This window comes from Rhododendron vialii, chromosome 5a (genome assembly GCF_030253575.1).
Source record: "Rhododendron vialii isolate Sample 1 chromosome 5a, ASM3025357v1".
In the NCBI taxonomy this organism is placed as follows: Eukaryota; Viridiplantae; Streptophyta; class Magnoliopsida; order Ericales; family Ericaceae; genus Rhododendron; species Rhododendron vialii.
This window is the reverse complement of record NC_080561.1, coordinates 8,677,783-8,698,205: the sequence shown is the minus strand read 5'-3', so window position 1 is coordinate 8,698,205 and position 20,423 is coordinate 8,677,783. Positions and strand designations below refer to the sequence as shown.

At 38.8% G+C, this 20,423-nt stretch overlaps 2 protein-coding genes and 1 non-coding gene across 5 annotated transcripts; 2 read left to right on the top strand and 1 right to left on the bottom strand.

The window, feature by feature from the left end:
- The first annotated feature begins 2,706 nt into the window (after positions 1–2,706).
- On the top strand, positions 2,707–13,039 carry LOC131326484 (phenylalanine--tRNA ligase alpha subunit, cytoplasmic-like). Of its 2 annotated transcripts, none has more exons than XM_058359277.1 (18): positions 2,707–2,913; positions 3,193–3,315; positions 3,743–3,832; positions 4,442–4,498; positions 5,059–5,114; positions 5,335–5,427; positions 6,585–6,675; positions 8,060–8,097; positions 8,688–8,726; positions 9,762–9,838; positions 9,941–10,025; positions 10,112–10,208; positions 10,835–10,931; positions 11,619–11,690; positions 11,944–12,010; positions 12,135–12,260; positions 12,435–12,489; positions 12,598–13,039. In XM_058359277.1, the coding sequence occupies exons 1-18, from the start codon at positions 2,767–2,769 to the stop codon at positions 12,646–12,648; spliced, it is 1,461 nt and encodes a 486-aa protein (XP_058215260.1). In that variant the 5' UTR covers positions 2,707–2,766; the 3' UTR covers positions 12,649–13,039. The 2 variants fall into 2 exon arrangements, with proteins under 2 accessions (XP_058215260.1, XP_058215261.1); XM_058359278.1 differs by lacking the exon at positions 2,707–2,913 and adding an exon at positions 4,771–4,807 and having other exon boundaries at positions 3,266–3,315.
- Positions 13,040–13,231: 192 nt separating this feature from the next.
- Positions 13,232–13,303, top strand: TRNAQ-UUG (transfer RNA glutamine (anticodon UUG)). Its single transcript has one exon. It is a non-coding gene; the product is annotated as a tRNA-Gln (tRNA).
- An 859-nt stretch (positions 13,304–14,162) lies between these two features.
- Positions 14,163–18,943, bottom strand: LOC131326483 (probable LRR receptor-like serine/threonine-protein kinase At2g16250). Of its 2 annotated transcripts, XM_058359275.1 has the most exons (4): positions 16,684–18,941; positions 15,685–15,813; positions 15,279–15,301; positions 14,163–15,069 (listed from the first exon to the last, which is right to left on the bottom strand). In XM_058359275.1, the coding sequence occupies exons 1-4, from the start codon at positions 18,516–18,518 to the stop codon at positions 14,438–14,440; spliced, it is 2,619 nt and encodes an 872-aa protein (XP_058215258.1). In that variant the 5' UTR covers positions 18,519–18,941; the 3' UTR covers positions 14,163–14,437. The 2 variants fall into 2 exon arrangements, with proteins under 2 accessions (XP_058215258.1, XP_058215259.1); XM_058359276.1 differs by lacking the exon at positions 15,279–15,301 and having other exon boundaries at positions 16,684–18,943.
- Between the last annotated feature and the right edge of the window lie 1,480 nt (positions 18,944–20,423).

The window sequence follows — 20,423 nt, the reverse complement described above, 5'->3', positions numbered from 1 at the left end:
ATACCATACCGGTATACGCAAGCCATTGTTGTTCAAGTTGAACACCGAACACACACGTATTAGATTTAGGTGTCTTCTAACCTATGCATGACTTGAGATCGCCTAGATTTGATGGAGATTATAGGCTTATAAAATGCTAGGTTAGGGACCCTTAATCTTCCTCAAAAAACCTTATAGTTTCCCTCCATCATGGAAACTTAAACTTACAAATAATAGGAATAGTGGAAAGCCAAGAGCTTTGAAACCACAACTACAAACATAATGTAAGTGGGCAATCCCTTAATCACCCATGTGACTAAGTGGGCCTTAAAAATATTTCTTACAGCCATTACTACCGTCGTCCGCTCCTTCCGACAAATCCATCGCTCATACCCGCTGCCGCTTCCAAGCCTAACCTTAATCACTGGGAATGAGATATTTGATCATCAACGTAGAAGAACTCAAGGATGGCCGTGAATGGCTGGTGAATAAAATTAGTGTTAGATGGGTTGGTTTAAAATTATCGTTAATGGCGGTGAATGGGGTGGGGATCAAAGAGAGGGTGGGTGGGGATCAAAGAGAGGGTGGGTGGGGATTGAATAATTGTGTGTGCTCATTTGTATGGCCTTTAGATGGATTGGTTTAATGTTAAATTCTCAGCCGTTGGATCAGAACTTGAGGATCCTCCAATTTTAGGAGGATTGGAGAGGAGCCGGACTCATATTCTTTCTAATAAAAAACGTATTTTCAACGTTTGTATTCTAAAATGAAATTATTTTATCCTAAAATTAATGGGAAATATTAATTTATTCTAATTAATAAGAAATACACCAATTAATTTTGGGCATTAAAAAATCAAAGTGGGGGCAATTCAGTCATTTGACCTCTAATTCCATCATATCCACCTTTCAAATCCCCTTTCTCAAAAAATACTCAAACACCGGATATACAAATCCACCATTCTTAGGAGTAGGGTCCACCCTTCTTATATATTCACCTTCAAAACCACCATCCCTCTATATCCACCTAAAATAAATCCGTCATCCAAACGGGCTGTAAGGGCACTGACGGTGTACAAATCGGCATGCGATGCCCACTTATGGGCTTGCATAGATAATCCAATCCGTTCAATAATTAAAAATAATCAAAGCGGGCCTACGAAAAATCAGCTTAATTGGATATGTGTAAGTGCTCAATCAAATCTTTTACTCAATTGGTCCGGATTTAATAGTCCTTTTTGGGAGTTTGTACCATTTTTTAATTTATTATATATTGTAATTTATAATGTTTTATGTAATTTTGAAAATATTGTCTTATAGAACTAATTGAGATCTATCAAACAATATCCATATTGAATATAAAATTCATTACCAATTTAAAAATATAACTCATTTTTCATCCGGTTAATTTTTTTTTTTGATCCTATCCTGTTAAAATTGAATGAGGGACTATTAAATCCGGACGGAGGGAATAATTTTTTATTCAAATTCAGGATCTTGTAATATGAATTAAAAATTAAAAGATTAGATCGAGTACCTACACATATTCAATTAAACTGATTTCTCATAAGTTCACTCGTATTTTTTTTTAAATATTGAACAATTCGGATTATTTGTACGGATCCCAAAGTGAGTCATGTGTCGGACGGTGCACAACCCGTTGGTGGCCGTAGTTGGGTTCTTTTCCTTTTGGGATGTGTCCGGACAATCTGTCATAGTATTGTGAAAATATAGGTGTCAATTTCAGCTGTGACGTGTGACAAAAAGACATGAAAGGTTGAACCCATTCAAAGCATTAATGAAAGCTACAAACGAAGTCCTCAAAATTTTAGTCTATGTCTTGATCTATTACTTTCATGATCAAACACTGGTTTTGAAAGAGCATAAAAGTACATGAAAGCTACTTAGCTCCTCAAAATCTTAAATGAACACCAAATAGAATTATAATTCACCAAATAGTCTTGTTATGGTAGTCGGTTGTTCAAATTAACTTACACGCTCCTTGATTAGTTCCTGCAGGACTATGAAGTTAATGCGAGCAATCTCCCGTAGTCTCAAGAGTATCTGTAATTGGTGAGACCCAAACTTGCATACTTAATTGGGATGGTACATCCTTATTTGTCATACCCTTAATTGACTAATCCTTAATTTGGGTTCATGTTCACAAAAACTTTAACGCTGTATTGGCATGAATGTGTGAGTGAGAGATTGTTATCGTACTAAACTACTATTACTTCCGTCTAAAAGTGATTGCTGGGTATACAATGTTGTTATTCTAAATGTAAAAGATTATGCAAACGAAATGTCAAGTTTGAATTTCCGTCACAATCGGACAAAAAGAAGAGAGTGGTTATAAAAAAGAAAAAAAAAGTGTGAAAATTAATTACCTATAAATAAGTTAACCAAGCGAAAATGACAATTCAGAAAATGGTTTACCCGAAGAGAAAGCTTTTTATTCACCAGAACCATCTCAAAAAATTGACAAGTCTTTCCCACAATGGGAGGATCTTTCTAATTAACCAAAATCCAAATAGTAGTAGTAGTATAATACATTATATATATAGGAGAAAAAGGAGAAGAAAAAAGAAATTGAAAAAACCGTCTTTATGGCCCGGCCCGGCCCAGTTATTGAGAAGTTATTCAGAGCCGTGAAACCACGCCCACAACGGGTAATCTGGCCTCCCAAAAGGAAGGACCCAACTAGGTCAGAGCCCATTGGCCAGAAACCGTCATCATATTTCTGCGCGTGTTTTTGGACAAGAGCACAAGAGAGAGAGAGAGAGAGAGAATGGCAGAGGAAGCAGTGCTGGGCTTCCTCGAGAAGAATGAGGAGATAACAGACTCTGGTCAGTTCGCTGCCGAACGCGGAATTGATCACCAAGACATCGCCAACATCATCAAAAGCCTTCACGGTTTCAAGCTCGTCGATGCTCAGGTTCTCTCTCCCTCTCTCTCATGCATACATATATGTTCAGACATAGGACACAAAAAAATGGGAACCCCAAGCTAATAATCAGAGTCAGAGAGAGAAATTGGATAGCTGGCATATCTGAGATAAGTTGTAATGGGATACTTAGTTCAGATTGCAGGATAATTTCCAATAACAGAGGCAGAGAGAGAAATTTATATGGTCATATTGTATGTGTTGCAAATTATATTTTCGTTGTTTTTTTAAAATTCAGTTGGTCACATAGGCTTTATGGAAATTGTGCAGGACATTAAGAGGGAGAGATGGGTACTCACCGAGGAAGGGAAAACATATGCTGCTGCAGGATCACCTGAAGTGCAAGTGTTCTTGGCTGTACCACCAGAGGGCATCTCACTAGATGAGTTGCAGGTTATACTTCCTTTATAATATTAGAATTGATTTGCAAGTAGAAATTGTGTTCTAATGCATGAGATTGCTCATCTAGGCATGGCAATGCTCTATTATGTGCTTGGATCGTGTCCATATTTGAAACTCTGGATGTAGCGAGTGATGAGCTCATTTTTGTGGCATTGGTTGGATGTAGAGATCAGTCTGGAATTTTTGTAGTTCTTGATTTTACTTAGAAATTATTTGACTGGTAAACAAAGTTCCATGGACAAGTTCTTGTGAGTTGTGACATAGCCCAACATGAGTGAATGTTGGCCCTTCTTAGAAAATTCATTTTTTGTTTGCTGTTTAGGGATTCTTTATGCTTACGTACAAATGGTTATTAGAAACTGATTTAGTGACTGCTTGTTTGTCCATGGATGTTTTGATTTGTTGTTCTTGCATGCAGAGGAAAATGGATACGACGGTTTTTAAAATAGGCCGCTCACAAGCTATAAAGAATCAATGGGTGGAGATGGGGAAGCAACTGACCAGGAAGGTAAATCTGACAAAAAAATCCTCAAACTGTATAGGTCTGAAAAACTACTATGTAAAATTATAACACCCAAACCTTCTCTTCATGGGATTAATTTGTCACAAATTTTATCTCGTTTAGATGTTATTTTGAAGTTTGATACTGCACGTAGGCACTCAATGCATTGACATCACCCAAGTTGTAGCGAAAGATAATGAACACTGAATTTTTATTTTTTGTGCATCAGATATTCTGTCATTATTGAATATTCTAGAGTTTCATTTTAGTTATTTGTTGGTGACACGTAGGATTTTCCCATTCTTATTATTGGTTCATGAACTTAGAAGCTGAATTATGTTTCACTTCACAATTATCTGCTTCTGAGAGTTTTTATGGAGTTCTGGACATAGATTGTCAACACTCAACATATAGTTTGTAAGCTTCAATCTTTATTTGAAGTTTGGTTTTCAAGAGAGCTAGTTCTCTTGAATATTGGCTTGTGGTCAGTTATTTGATGGTGCCTACTGACAATACGTAACATGTTGGCATCGACGCATTTCTGCAATGCATACACCATGGCTGTGGCAGCAATATATCATTGGTCATTCTTCTAATGCTGGTTAGTTGCTTTAGGTTCAAGATGTGGACGACAAAGTCAAAGATTTGCTTATACGGATTCAAGATGGAGAGGTGATTATGTCTGTAATTGATTTACTTTCACTGTTAGGGTACTTCGGTAGGTTGTTGTGTCTGTTTCTGCTCTGAGTTTCAGGACAACTGAAGTTCCCATCTTTGCTTTCCATGGACAAAATGAAGTTGATAACTTGATGTTCATACAACTAACGGTTTTTGTTTGAAGTGAATTTATTTGTAGTTTATGATTACCTGATACACAAGAAGCATCCAGAGCTGATACTACTGCTTGTACAAAGTGTTCATTATTTTACCCATGTGTTTTTCAGGAAATTAAGTACCGTAATTGCGTGGCAGAATAATTATGTAAGAATGGGTTATAACAACCATGCAAGAATGGGCTATAACAATTGACAGCCAGATATACTTGAGAACTTTCTCAAAGCCTATTATATTAAGTGCTGATATTAGAGGACTAGTTCCTGTAATAACTCACTCAATGTAGTCATCAAAAGGGGAAAAAGAAAACAAAAACGTAGTATATTATTACCATAATTCCTGCATCGTCTCAGTCGTGGTGCTTTCCTCCTCTTTATTGTAAATTATTAATTCTACAGGTCGTTGACCCAAAAGAAATTGATGCTCTCAAACGACGGAAGCTCATTTCTCCCCAGTAATTATCTACCAGTTGTTCAATTTATTTCCTTATGTTTTCCTATTGCATTTCTCTCCTGTTGTATTTAGTGGCAAGCTGAAACCTGTATCCTGGCTAAAAAAATTGCTCACTCTCTCTGTTGCACTTACGAAGCTTAATAAGTTTTCCTGTGTTAATTTTTCTTGTGTTGCATCTCATATCTGTTTAAGGTTGGTAATTCTTTATTTACTTTTCCTAGGCCATGGAAAGGCTACTCAGTAAGAAAAGGTCCTAAATACGCTCCAAGAAGGAAAAAATTTGCTACGGATTTGACTCGAGAAAATATTCTAAGGTAATTAAGATACCCATTGCATATTCAGAGACATGTTTTTGCTTAGAAATTGTATTGGATAGTTTGGTAAATGACATTACTTGTGGGCCTTTTTATACAACACTGTCTCTATATAATCTTGAAATTATGATATGGTACTTCTCTCTTTTTGTCCTTTTCCACACCACCGCCACTTATTCAGATATTTACTTGTTCAATGCTTTCAAGGGTCAAGGCCAAAGCTGCTTGAATTGTGGAATCTTGACTGGTACTACTCTCTAGTTTTTGTTGTTTCAATGAACCCAAGCATGTCTTCTAGCTAACGAGGTCTCTTGCCAAAAAATCGTATCCAATTTTGACTTCTCACCTGATCTTAGTAGCACGAAGCGGGGGCGGGGACGGGAGCAGGTGCAGGGGAGCAGAGGCACATAGAACTCCTAAGGTTGGGAGCGCCTAAGGAGCGTATATAGATTTCCTATAATACGTATAGGATGTATCTTTAAATACTTAACCCTTGAAGGAAAAGTGATTACTTATGAGAATTTTCACGATCTTAAAGGGTACTTGTAGGAAGTTAGATATTTTCAACTTGCAAAACTTCTTGAGTGATAAGATTTTCATATTTTTATTTCCACAATGGCATAACTCCTTTAAGAGTAAGAGAATAGTTGCCTTAACTGCCCAATAAGCTCCCTCCTTAGTTGGGAGCCAGCTTCCGTCGAGCTCCCATCTTGGGAGCGCCGATTCGAGCTCCTGTCTTGGGAGCGCACCCATTTTAGAAGGATCCTGCTACTAAGCACCTGATTCTGTAGCCACTGAATGCAATATCTTCTGCATGTTGTCAATAACTCATCTTGATGTGCATCCCTGGCAGGGCACATGACCAACTGATGTTTGGATATTTTTAGATCAGTAAGGATTACATATTAGGCCTCTGTGTTCGGCTAGCATTGTATTTCTTTTGTCTGTTTATTGTTAATGTGTTCCCTTGTCTTGAAGTCGTATTTTTGAGTCTATCGAAAGATTAGATGCGAACCCTCCATGTGGCCAAAAAGGTTTAACCTTTGTCTTCTCATCTGCTAAAACCTAGATGCCAATTGCTTATGCACGAATTGAACATTAGCGGCATTTGCAGCTTGTTGAGCTTACAGATTTTTCTCTCCTGTTTTTATTTGAAGGGGTGATTGGAAGGATCTAGAATTCAAGGAATATAACTTCAGTTCTAAAGGTCAGCCTGTTGGAGGTGGCTCTCTTCATCCATTGCTCAAGGTAAGGATATATTTTCATAGTCCTTTTCCTTTCTTTTTATCTATTCCTTTGCGGTTTCATCTTTTTCTTTAAATGCTCAAAATAAATGTAATCTTGAAAGGCAAGAAAGAGTACAAGAAATATTTTATTTCCAAACTAAGTGGACAAGTTAACTCAGCAGGCATTGGTCCAGTCTTTTTGGGTTCAGCTATGTCGATCCTTCTTTGCGCGTTCTAAGTGAAGCCGTATCCTTGGTTTTTGGGCTTTTGATAAGTACAAAAACCAAAGAAAAGGCATCAAGTGGATGTCACCCATGTAAAAAGAAGACCAAGAACAAAAGGGCCCAAAAAATCACAGGTAGCCATATATCATTGGTGAAGTTTGAGGAAGGGTATTGTTTAACCAATTGAGACATTATCAGAAGTTTGTTATCACTTGTTTCATGGAGACATTTTTGGTTTGCCTTTAAACTTGTCTTGTACACTGTACAGTTTGATGCCATGAACTTCATTCTGACAAAAATTTAGCTACTAAAAGGTGTGTAGCATATCTAATGTAGGTTTTAGATCAGCATAGGTTGGCTCAGAGTAGACACCTTCTAACCAGTTCATTAGGTCTGGGGTTGGGCCCCTGTACTCAATGTCCCTCTCTCAAGCTATATATCTTGTTTCCCTTGTCCACAAAAATGTATGTTTTGAAATTTGAGATGTTACAATGATACAAATGCATGAAAGAGTAGCAATTTGTTTTTGGAATGCACCTGAAGCATGGTACATTGTTGTTTTGCACCGGCGGTTCAAAGAGATCCTAATTTTTTTTCCCATTCTGTTCCTCAGAGATTTCCTTAGGGGGACAAAAATCCTAAATAATTCGGGATGAGTGGGGTTTTGGCATGTCAAATCTTTTAGAAAGGCGATAATGCTTCAAAATACGTGATTTTATGTGATTAATTTGAAGGAAGAACAGACTATCTCATTGGATTTCCAGTTGTTCAATGAAAATTGCTCTAGAATTTCCTTAAATTCTGATCTGTACTCTGTACAATTCCACCCTTATAGTACCCACATATGTGAGCATGTGGTAACATGGCTTACACTGATCTGGTCCCCGTCCACTTACAGGACCAATCTGTGTTCGTAATCTTAGGTATAGAGGTTGGGATAGCATTGCAATATGTGAATTGGCTATGAGTTGACTTTATCTACAGACTTCGCCTGACTGATTTGGCTAGATCACAAGATTTGCATTTCATGCATGAAAACAGCCAAGATCATAGCAAAGGGCCAAAGGCAATAGTCGTCATCTACATTTTAGTGATAGCTGGTCACTGTAAGATGTATGTTTGTCACATACTTGATAGTTGTTTCGTGTCTTGGTAATATTTTTGAAAATCTCTTCATTTCAGGTGCGACAGCAAATCAAGATGATTTTCCTGCAGATGGGGTAAGATATAGTCATTGTCCTGTCATGCATATGTACATGCCTTTATGTTTGTATATCATGGGAAGATAAAACGTTTTTTCAAAATTGCCCTCTAAGGTACCTTTTCATCTTCACATATTTGCTTTAGTTAGGTATGTCTTTGTGAGTCATTACGTTGATAATGTTGGTGATATAGATGCACTCACATTTTAAACATAGAGTCTTCAATACATTAGCACTCCGTCAATATTTGATGTTATTGATGCAGTCCACAAGAAGAGGGCGAGTGTAAGGTTCTGGTCCTGGGCTTTAGTATTTGCCTATAGGTATTTTATGGGCCTATTAGCTGTTTGAATCTCACTTAGATACATTTATCCACGTGTTTTATTCATGCGGCCATTATGAGGTTCATGTCATCACATGATAGGTTCATTCCACCTAGTTTTCTTGGGAATCTGAACGGACCTTTGTATTGAACAGATGTATATATTGATGAAGAAACTGTTTGAGGATATGGCCACAAACAGCTTTAAATCAGGAGTTTTGGATAAAGAGTTATGTTTTTATGTTTGGCTTGATATTGATATCACTTGGTTGCGTACTTGGTGCAGATTTGAAGAGATGCCGACGAACAACTTTGTCGAAAGCAGGTAGCCGGTCTTTATCTTTCTATGGTTTATTGGTGCTTCTGATTACAAGAAGCTTGTGTGGCTGTCTAGTTGTTCCCTTGATAGCCTTGAAATCACCACATTTCAAGTATAGGGGTGGTGTATGAATGATGCACTGTAGTCTTTATCTTTCTATGGTTTATTGGTGCTTCTGATTACAAGAAGCTTGTGTGGCTGTCTAGTTGTTCCCTTGATAGCCTTGAACTCACCACATTTCAAGTATAGGGGTGGTGTATGAATGATGCACTGTAGCACATTTAAGTGCGGAATTTTTACCTTACGCACAAGTTGGTTTGCAACAGTTGCTAGGCCCAATGTTGACAAATGACAACAATGAGATGTGGTTGGCAATAATCTCCTCATAGTAGATATACTTCAGAAAGTGAATGAAATCACAGAAACTCTTTCTAAAGAATAAGGTGCCTCCAAACACTGCACCAATTGTTGATGTTCAAAGGCAACTGGTTTACTGAATGAGATACTTGGAGCCCCTATCATCATATTTACTCCTTTTTTGGGGGACAAATTACAATTTGTTGTGTATAATTTCCGTCAGTGTTTTGACTGTGCACAACTCGGATTATTGTCACGGCTAACATCAGTTGGTCTTAAATATTTTTTTTGATCGGCAAAGAAATGTCATTATCATAAAGGTAAAGAATGAAATCGATAACAAAGGAAAAGAAAAGCATTGAGAGAGCTTCAAAGAGTATATGGACTCTCCTAGTGCTGTTGCTCGCTAAAATTAAACCTAGTCCTCAGCCTCAGATTTTTTAAATAAGCATAAAACAAGAAAACGGAGGGGAAAAAAAGAATCGACAAGATGCCAACCACCTAAACAATAAAAACAAATAGAGGCCCCATACCACTCACTCCCACACGCTGTTTCCAGACCCCTTCAATTGCCTGTTCCACTCCCCAAAACACATTTTGTGCGATTGCAGCTGCTATATAGCAGTAGATGATATTTCCAAAAAATAGCATTAACTGTTGGTACATTTCTTTTTTGCTTTTCAGTTTCTGGAATTTTGATGCACTGTTCCAGCCGCAACAACACCCTGCTCGTGATTCTCATGATACATTCTTCCTGCAAGGTTTGGTTCACTTGAGTTCAACAATTCAACATTTCAACTTCATTGTCTCCATTCAATGATTTCTCTCTTAATATTTTTCTGTTTTGGTGATTACACTTATAGTTCCATCTACTACAAAGATGCTGCCTGAAGATTATGTTGAGCGGGTGAAGCATGTTCATGAGTTTGGTGGCTATGGGTCCAGGGGGTATGAAGCTTCTCCGTTTCTTCTCTTCTTCTATTCAATATAGCTGTTTACCTTGACAATGTGTGAGAAGAGGACTTTTCCTGTAGTTATGGATACGAGTGGAAAAGAGAGGAGGCAAACAAGAACCTTCTGCGAACTCATACAACTGCTGTTTCTTCGAGGATGCTCTACTCACTTGCTCAGGTTTGTCTCCACAGCAGTGTTTTAACTGTTTGTGCATGCTTTTCACTCAAGATTCTTATGCTTCTCCATGTGTTATTGCGGCGCATTCCAGTTCTGCTATTAGTCTTGGAGGTTGATGAAATTAGGTGGGGCGGGGATGAGGATTGTGTATTTGAATTTCGTTTCTTCTATGATCAATTTGGTGTTTGATGTGGGCTCGGTGGATATTTAGGCAGCATATTTCATGAATGCCGAGTTCCGTTTAAATGTACTAATCCCTTCTTACTCTTGGATTGTGATGTTGTGGTACAGCCATGCCTTACATAGCTCAATATAAATTGTAAATCAGTTTTCGGTTACCTGACTGGTTTGAACCTTTGATTTTCTCTGATGAAGTTTAGAAAAAATATGGATGCATAATGCTCTGTAGATTATGGTCTGTCTGTTGCGACAAAGGAAAGTTAAATGAATGTTTGAATCTTGCTAGCATTTCTGGCGGCCATGGGTTCTGTGATACCCAACATGTTATCAATGGAACTTCATTTTTCTTCTTGTTGTACTCTCTCTCTCTCTCTCTCTCTCTCTCTCTGAGGTTTCGGTAATTATTTTCCTTTTAAATAATAATAATTCCGGAACATTTATTCCAGAAAGATTTCGTTCCCAAGAAGTATTTCTCTATAGATCGGGTATTTAGAAATGAAGCTGTGGATCGAACTCATCTTGCAGAGTTCCACCAGATAGAAGGTATGTGACAATAAATCTAATGCTAGGTGCCTTGATGATTTCATAGTATCTTGCGTTGAATGAGAGGGACTAAAGCAGTTGTGCTAGGCCGACCTGTACCCAGCCTAGAGCGAATATTACCAGTAAGGACTCGCCTGTATTCCGTGTATAACTGATATAACCCCTCCTTTGCACTGGCCTGGAGGTCTAAACTTATTGGGTTGGGTCACATTGTTGCAAATATACTCAATAAATTCTCAAGATGGTTGACTTAATTCAGGTGACCTTAATTCAACTGGAACAGGATAAACACGGGGGTTAGTGTGTCTAGGACTCAAGTTCTTGAGTTGGGCCAACCTAGTTGCCCCGATTGACCTTATAGATATGTAGTAAGGACAAGGTAGATGCCCCTTTTGAATTTTTCCATTTCACATGTCTTCTGTATCAATTATGAAGACATTGTCTCTGTGGGCCCTTGGGACAATTCGAAGCTATGTGAAAATTGGGGGAAGAAGCAACATCTCGTGATATGAGACTGAGCTAGATTTGGTGATCAGTTCTCATTCCTTCACGACCTCATCAGATAGTGAGTCTGTGTCGAACTGCTATATTATACAGAGGAATTTTGAAAACCCATGGGAATATAGGATAATCCAATGATTGATTTCATAGACCTTAATCTGTTTGGATTCCTGTTTGTGGTTTCAGGCTTGGTATGTGATCGAAATCTTTCTCTTGGTCACTTGATTGGAGTATTGAATGACTTCTTCTCCCGTCTTGGTATGACTAACTTCCTCTTTAACCTTTGATTTTGTTCTTTTTGGGTTTTGTATGGATGGAGTACACCAAACCTTTTCCTTCCTAAGGTCCAAGGAAACTAAGCTTTCCAATTTTGTAACGTATATTCCTAAAATAGTTCTAATATTAGTAAACCTTTTTTTTTGCGTGTAGATATTGAGATATGTGAATATAATAATATATCGAACAACTATATGGATATATCAGGCTTTGTTCTTACATTTGTACTGTTCAGGTATGTCCAAGTTGAAGTTCAAGCCAGCTTACAACCCATACACTGAACCAAGCATGGAAATTTTCAGGTAATGGATTTAGTTTTATTTCATTGGAATGTTGCATGAATGCATGTGGTGAAGCCAATGGTGTTTTACTTTGTGTCTTGCGGTATCCTTGCAACTCCACTTATTCTCATGTGCATTCGATCAGTTATCATGAAGGCCTTGAGAAATGGGTGGAAATTGGCAATTCTGGCATGTTTAGACCTGAGATGCTGCGTCCCATGGGGCTTCCAGCTGATGTTCGTGTTATTGCGTGGGGCCTTTCCCTAGAAAGGTAAGAATTTTTTGTCATTCTTAGTGGTGGCGCAGTTCGTGATGTTTTTGCAAACGATGAAATCAGATTATCATGAATTGTGATAACGAAACTAATATGCCACGAATGGGGACATCGCAATATATCTGTTATTGGATGATATGCGGCAACTGTAGTGATGCTTCCATTTTGCAGGCCTACCATGATATTGTATGGGGTTGATAACATCCGAGATCTCTTTGGTCCCAAGGTACGTATTCATAGAGTTCAGTTCTGCACAAATTGCTACTCCTACAAAACAGCCCTGTTTCTTGATTTCGGGTGTCGTGGTAGTTATCCTCTCTCCTGGTTTTTGCAGGTGGATCTTAGTCTCATCAAGAAAAACCCTCTCTGTCGCATCGGAATATAAAAGACTGGCGTCGCATTTTCTCTATAATTTTTGAATCGATTGCTTCCGTAGATATTGCCCCTCCATTTTTGGTATGAATCGGAAATTGGTTCCGTCGTTAAAGTGATCCGTGAGAAACAGTCTCTCCCATAGCATTTTAGTGGGATTGTACCGGAACTGGGAGTATATTTTCTAATGACTAGGTTTTTTTTTTTTTTAATTAGTCCTACAGGCCGTGTAATTTTGTATCTATTTCTCATAAATATGAATTGCATCCGTTCATTCTCGAATAGGACTGCAAACGAATCAAGCCGAGCTCAAGCTCGAGTATTGGTCTTGTTTAGTACGAAAAATCAGTTGAGCTTAACATTCCAAAGATTCACTTGTTTAATAATGAATCGGGCTTTGGTCATTTACTTCTCAAGCTCGTGCTCGAGTTTTTGACTAAACGAGCCGAGTTTTGTTTACAGCCTATTCTTGAACCATATTTATCCCGTAATTCTACGAATATACTACTATCGTGAGGATAAGGTTAAAATGAGTGGTGATGATTATTGGCTTCGTTGTTACTTAAATTTAAAAGGGGGACATGTCTTGTCGTGAGGGTCCCATGGTCTAGCGGTGAGGACATTGGACTTTGAATCCAGTAACCCGAGTTCAAATCTCGGTGGGACCTCTTTTCCTAGATCTAACACTTTATTTTGTTTTCCTTTTTTTTGTCCCACTACATTGACTCTCTCATGTGGGAGAAATTAATTCAATGCCCAGTGTCCCAGACCTTTCCTCAATCACATATTTATGTGGGATTCAAGATTAAGTGTGAGAATCCGACAACAATGTGAGGTGGAGAGATGCTTGGGACACCGTCACATGGTGTTTCAAGGACACTGAATAATCTCTCGAGTGGTTGGTCCTTTTCGACTTTCAATGAATCTGAAATTCTTATGGTAATGCCTGAGAGGGATAGCTACCAGAAAGTCCACCATGGAATGCGGTGACCATCCACTGCAAGTTCATTGGGGCCCACTACGGGAAGAGGTTTGGGGCACCGCCACATGGTGCTCCAATGACACTGAATAATCTCTCGAGTGGTTGGTCATTCTCAACTTTCAACAGCCATCCACTGCAAGTTCATTGGGGCCCACTGTGGGAAGAGGCTTGGGGCACCGCCACATGGTGCTCCAATGACACTGAATAATCTCTCGAGTGGTCGGTCATTCTCAACTTTCAACGAATCTGAAATTCTTATGGTAATGCCTGAGAGGGATAGCTACCAAAAAATACAAAAAAATATCCATAAATTTTAAAATAATATTTTATAGAGCCTTATAAAAAATCAGCTCTAACCGTTATGTATGTTTTTCTGAATTCATAGGGACGAAACTGCTCAGTTTTGCAAAAAAACAAATGCGTTCAATTCAATAACTTCACCCTTGCATAATTAGCTACTACTTACAATTGTACGTTTTCATACTCAATCAATCTTCATGCAAAATTGATCTTACAAGCGCTTGGCTCCTCGAACGCGGAATAAGTTTTTCACGACTCTAAAGGGAAAATCCATTCCAAACGAAAAGGCCACATAATTACAATTTACTACATTCCAAGCAATGCAATGACCAGTAAAAATCAAACAGACAAAAAAAATAGTAAAAAAATTGCTGCTTGTTTTGACCATAAACAACTAAACAAGCCCTCAAACAAAAACAATGGCAAGAGCAAATCAATGGCATCCTTCCCTCTCTCACTCCCTTCTACAACCCCAACCAAAAACAAAAAATCCCCAGACCCTAACAAATATACAAAAAAATCAAGAATAATGGATCTCCCTTCTACTCATTCCGTCTCTCTCTGCATCAAACTCATCAAATGGTACAGGGAATATCTCGGTTGAATGCCGCCTAGCCGAGGCCGAATAATCTCCCCCGCCATTCCGTCCGCTTCCCCGAGAAACCGAGGTTTCCATCCGGTTAAAGCTGCTCCGCCCATCGCCTTTTCCGGCGTGGCTAATTACCGCGTCCACTGAGCTACGATGCCAGCTACCGGACAGTGAACCATCGTTCCAGGATCTTGTAGAAGTAGTTCTAAGCCTGGAAGAGCTACTGGTGTGGTCTTCCCTCACTACCTTGGAAGGATTTTCCAAGGCTTTTAGGACGAATCTCATAAGGGGTCGCCTCAAAGGCTTGGGATTAAGGCAAGATTTCGCGATGACTGCCATTGCCCAAACTTCTTCTAATAAGTCTTCGTCGATGATTAGAGACGGGTCGACGATACTTATCACGAGTTCTTTATTGTATATGCTTATGTAAGGCAATGTACCTTCCAACCACTCCTTCGTTTTGGTTTCGTTTGATGCACTGATTCCAAGCTTACCTGTTACTAGCTCTAATAACACCTTTCCAAAGCAGTAAATGTCGTAGGCACACGTAGATGTTGGAGAACCTAGCCATTGCCAAAGAAAATATTAGAAACATTAGTAGAGGCATAAGCTTCTATAGATTATGATAGTAGGAGGTACTTGTTTGATTGCCAAACATCTAATAAAATGAATTTTTATTTATCTAGTTATTCAAGTTAAATGTAGGTGCATTTCTAGAAGACAAGAAAGATAACTCAACAGCTGAACTTGAAAGGTACCGAATTTCACATACCCAAAGTGCCTTGCTCGGATGTTCTGCATGAAATAAAGAGAAGAAATTGTTATTATAACTTGAAAACAGCATTGATATCATTGGAAAGAATATAACTTCAATTATATTTTCTCCATGAAAAGGTGGCTTAGCAATAAATATGCAATCTGGTGGAATTCCTCAAAAAGGTAGCAAGAATGTGCAAGTTGGGGTCATTTTCTTAGGTGAGAACATCAAACCATGTCTCATCTGGATCTAGCCAGAGGTTATGTACTCTGTAATTACAGTTCATCGTCGGCAAAGTTTTGCATCTGATACCATGGACCTTTATGTCTATTGTGACTGAGATTTGTGATTTTCATTTAGAAAATGGAAACTGAACAGATGTCAGATACAGGAGATTAAAGGTCAAAGTAAGAATACTTACGACTGCATTCTCAGCAGCCTGGTTATCATGCTTTGATGAGTATCCCCTTCTTGAGCACAAACCTCACTGAGGCTCCCAAGCCGTACTTCAAATTGGTTATCAAGAAGTATGCTGCTGGCTTGAACATCTCTTCAAACAACAAAAGATCATATGTCATTACTTGAACCACGAGGCATAAATTTCAACAAGCTGGCCAAGACTAAACATAATAGGAACGGGAAGGAGAACGAGAACTTAGTACACAACATGCTCTGGAAGTACAAATGGCCATATGTTTATCGAATTATTAGGATGTAACAAGGTACTCCTAATGGTAAGAGATAGGATGTCATAAGGTACTCCTAATGGTAAGAGAGAAATTTCAGAAGAAACAGTTTTAAGTTTATCTTATATTAGCTGAGCTATGGAAACTTGACGGCCCTTTTTCTGTCTTCTCCTACAAAAATTTGGATCTTTCTAGATGTTGCAATTGATGCTTTCATAGAAGGAACCAAAAACCTGAAAGAACACCAAGGAGAAGCGTAAGGTGGTCACCCTTGAACCGAAGATGGTTCAATATTACCTTAATAATAACCACCCCTGTTCATTGTGGAAAAACTCGGTGGTATTATCTAATGCCCTCTACATATTATTCTTCTGAACTAGACAACTTGCCCGCATTTTTTAATTGTCTCCATTGTTTAAAGGACTACTTGGGCCAAAGGATTTTCATATGTGACCAGATTTTCAACACTGCCGAAAATGGAGAGTCGGAGAACTTTCAAGAAGTGTTCATCAGCTAAATAAAAGGAGACAAGTGAGGTACCAATGTCTCTACAAGGTATAATAAGCAGTCTGATTAGCGGAAGTGTAATGCTATTAGCACTTGAAAGTAACAAGTAAATTTGTACCATATGCAGAAGATGCAGTATTACACCACAACAACTCACCCAGAACAAGTTGGAAAACATACTCAAATGGCAAAAAAAAAAGGTGAAACACAAGCAAAACCAGTAGTACCTGTGCACAAGGGGTGGATTGCATTCATGATGTAGATAAGACAAACCCTCTGCAGCTCCTGTTGCAATTTTCAATCGCGTTATCCAATCCAATGACTGCAAAGAGTCATCGTCTGAGTTTGATTTCATGTACAATGAACTTGACAAGTCCCCGTTCGGCATATATTTATAAACCAGAAACTTCTCATTTTCGTTCTCCAAGCAATGTCCCAGGAGGGGAACACATCGAATATGAGAAACCTTACTGAAAAAATCCAATTCTAACATGTATGCTTCCTCGTTGTCTGAGACAACTCTTTTTATGACTACAGGGGTCCCATCTCCCAACATTCCATGGAAGAGTTCGCCTGAATGGCCCTTTCTTATTAGGTTTGTACCATTGAAGCTATTTGTTGCCTCAAGAATCTGCTGATATGTAAATGATTCTCCAAGACTCGAAAATTTGAACGATGATCCAGGAGGCGGTGGACTTTGGCCTACAGGAACAGGTCCCACTACTGTTCCTCTTTTATTTGTTTCACGACTTTTGCGGGTGCACACAACAAGCAGCACCAGCAAAACTACCAAAAGTCCAATAAACCCTATCCCACATACAACTGCTAATATAAACAAGTTTCTGCGGCTCTTCTCCGGAGGTTTTGGGAGTCCAAAATGGTCAAACTCCAGCCCCTTCTCTTTGTAAAATGAGGCACATTCTGTACTACTCCTCTGACTTGACAAGTTCCGAAGGCAATTCCTATCAAGAGATGCATTACCACGAGCATAATCCAGAACCGGGCCTTGAAAATAATTACCAGACAGATCGATCGAACTGAATCTGCTAAGTACAGATGTGAGACTTCCATAAAAGGAGTTCTGAGAAAGGTTCAATACTGCAGCAGTGGCATTAGCATTCGAAATATTGTTGGGAAGAGTACCAGTGAAGTTATTGGCAGACGCATCAAGAAAAAGCAATTCAGGCATTGACCAAAATATTTCCGGTAGGTCACCAGTGAATTTGTTGTGATTTAAAACTATAACCTGCAACTGGGTTAGAGGAATGAACAAGGTACCTGGCAATGAGCCAGCAAGTAGGTTGTTCCCAATTACGATTCTTCTGAGACTCCGTAACCCTCTCAGCTCCACAGGTATTGACCCGGATAATGAATTGGAGCTGAGATCAAGGTCAACCAAACTAGAAAGGTTTCCTAGTTGGGAGGGTACCGAAGAAGAAAGACTATTATTAGAAAGACTCAACACTTGGAGAATGGACAAAGTCCCAATTGCAGGAGGAATAGCTCCAGTAAGCGAATTACGAGAGAGATCAAGAACTGAAAGACGCGACAATTGACCTAAACTAGAAGGAATCACACCAGTGAGACTATTCCCAGATAAATAAAGAATATCAAGACTTGTTAAATTTCCAAGACTAGGTGGGATAGGACCTATAACAGAACAAGACCGAAGATCAAGACCTTGGAGGGCAACGAGTTGCTGGCCAAACCAGCCGGGAATCGAACCGGGAAGCAAGAACCCGGAAGCGTTAAACGAACTCAAGAGGGGTAAACGAGCCAAAGCATCAACTGAAAATTGTGGGTTTCGACTTCCGATTCGGGTTCTTCTAAACCCAGAAATGTTGAGCCCAGTGACACTGCCATTATGGCATTGGACGCCAACCCAGGTTGAGCAAGGGTCAGCTTTTAACGGCCACTCTTTGCTTCTCAACCCTAATGATGATCTGAGTTGAAGTAGAGCTGTTCTCTCAGTTGAATTCAAGGGCCCTAGTTGTTGCAATGTGGAGTGAAATTGGTAGAACAAAAGGGCTAAAACAACAACTATACGAGGCTGATTCACCATAACTACTGGGAATTACTACAAGAATGGCTGAATAATCTTTGCATATTCATGTTCAGTCACCTATATAAGGTTTCTGTGTGAATGAAGCAGTATTGGGTATGTACGTAATCTGCATTTCTCTCTCCAAAAGTTTAGGACTCACCTAATTGTCAAAATCAATGAGCTTTTGATTGGGTTCTTCAACATTTGCTGCTTCACTTCTGGCTGAATTAGGCCTGCCTGCCTGCCTCTCTCTCTCTCTCTCTCTCTCTCTCTCTCTCTCTACCTGCTCTCTCTGTCCTTATTTACTTCTTTCAGTTTCTTCGGTTGACAGAAGGGAGAGAAGGTGGGGGCAACATCCTCTCCAGTCTCCTCTTTGATTTTTTTTTTTTCTTTTCCAAAATCCACCCTCGTTTCATTTTCATTTCATTTGATTATATAATCAGATTGATTGCCCATTAATAAGGGATCAACTCCACTCCATACTCAGATAAAACAATAACTGCCCTCCATACTATCATCCAGCTGCAGAACACCCTTCATTCTTGATTTAAATTTTGTGTTAGGTTTTTATTGAACGGATTCAGGGAGCGTGCTGCACAGCTACGTGCTGTGCAGCGTGCTGCGCGGCCTCCGGAGCCGTCTTGCCGGCATCGGCCCAATGATCAGAGACGTCCACTGCGTAGAGGTCATCGAGTACTACAAGCATACCAAAAATCAATCCGATCAAATATCGTTAACTACTTCATCGGAATACATATAATTTGGAAAAAAATGAATTCTAATGGATACGAAACACTGGATCAAAACCACTGAATCCATTCTTTTCGAATTATATGTGTTTTGATGAGGCACTTAACGATATTTGATCTGGTTAATTTTTGATACACTTGTAGTACTCGAAGAGCTCTACGTAGTGGACGTCTCTGATCATTGGGCCGATGCCGGCAAGACGGCTCCGGAGGCCGCGCAGCACGCTGCACAGCACATAGCTGTGCAGCACGCTCCCTGAATCCTTATTGAACACGTTACTAAAAGAATTATCAACACCCATCGGTCCAGGTAACTCATAGGAAAACACCTTACGTTGGCTCAGACAAAATCCGCACTTATAATGCTGAAATTTCTAAACAAAGAGGTAGAAGAAATAATCTATTGGTGTCAATATCGTGTTTTATTTCCTCTCTACCGACGATCGACTCTATGTACCGTAAGTATATGGTATACATGTGTTAATTTAGTCTCCATAATACATGAACTACTTTTAATTATTATTTTTAGATTATGAAATCATGGAAAAATATCTTTACAAAAAGTTAAATTACTTTTCAATATTCATCTTCTAGAATTACTAATCTCTATTGAGTTTTTGACAAAAGTGAGAAGGTTTTATTAATTTGACAGGCAAAAATGCCTATACATCAGAAAGTGACGAACCCCATGGGGGCAGGATGGAAGTCCACATGAAGGGCAAACCACAAGAAAGGGCCTGTTTAGCACAAACATGTGCGGCCCTATAATCTCTATTGAGTTGACTTGAACAATTTGCTTCTGGATTTAAGACTACGATAGAAATATTGCTTGTCATGTAAATCTGATTTTTGACAACTTTCATTTTATCAAACAAAAATGCATTATATGGATAATTAGCACTTTGAAATTTATAAAATAAACGATTTAGGTTGTCAAAAGAGTCCTATAATTGCGTCACACGGAAAAATCGTCATATATGGATGAATTTTTCCCATTTTTTTAACAATAAAAAGCGGTGAAAATTATTAGATTAATGGAAAATGAAGCAAAATGTAAATGTTTTAATGTATTTGTCACCATTCACCAAATCTCACTAAAAATAGGGAGATGTGGTGAAAAAATAATATTTAATAAAAGAAGACTTCTTATGTGATGCAAAAATAAGACTTAGCA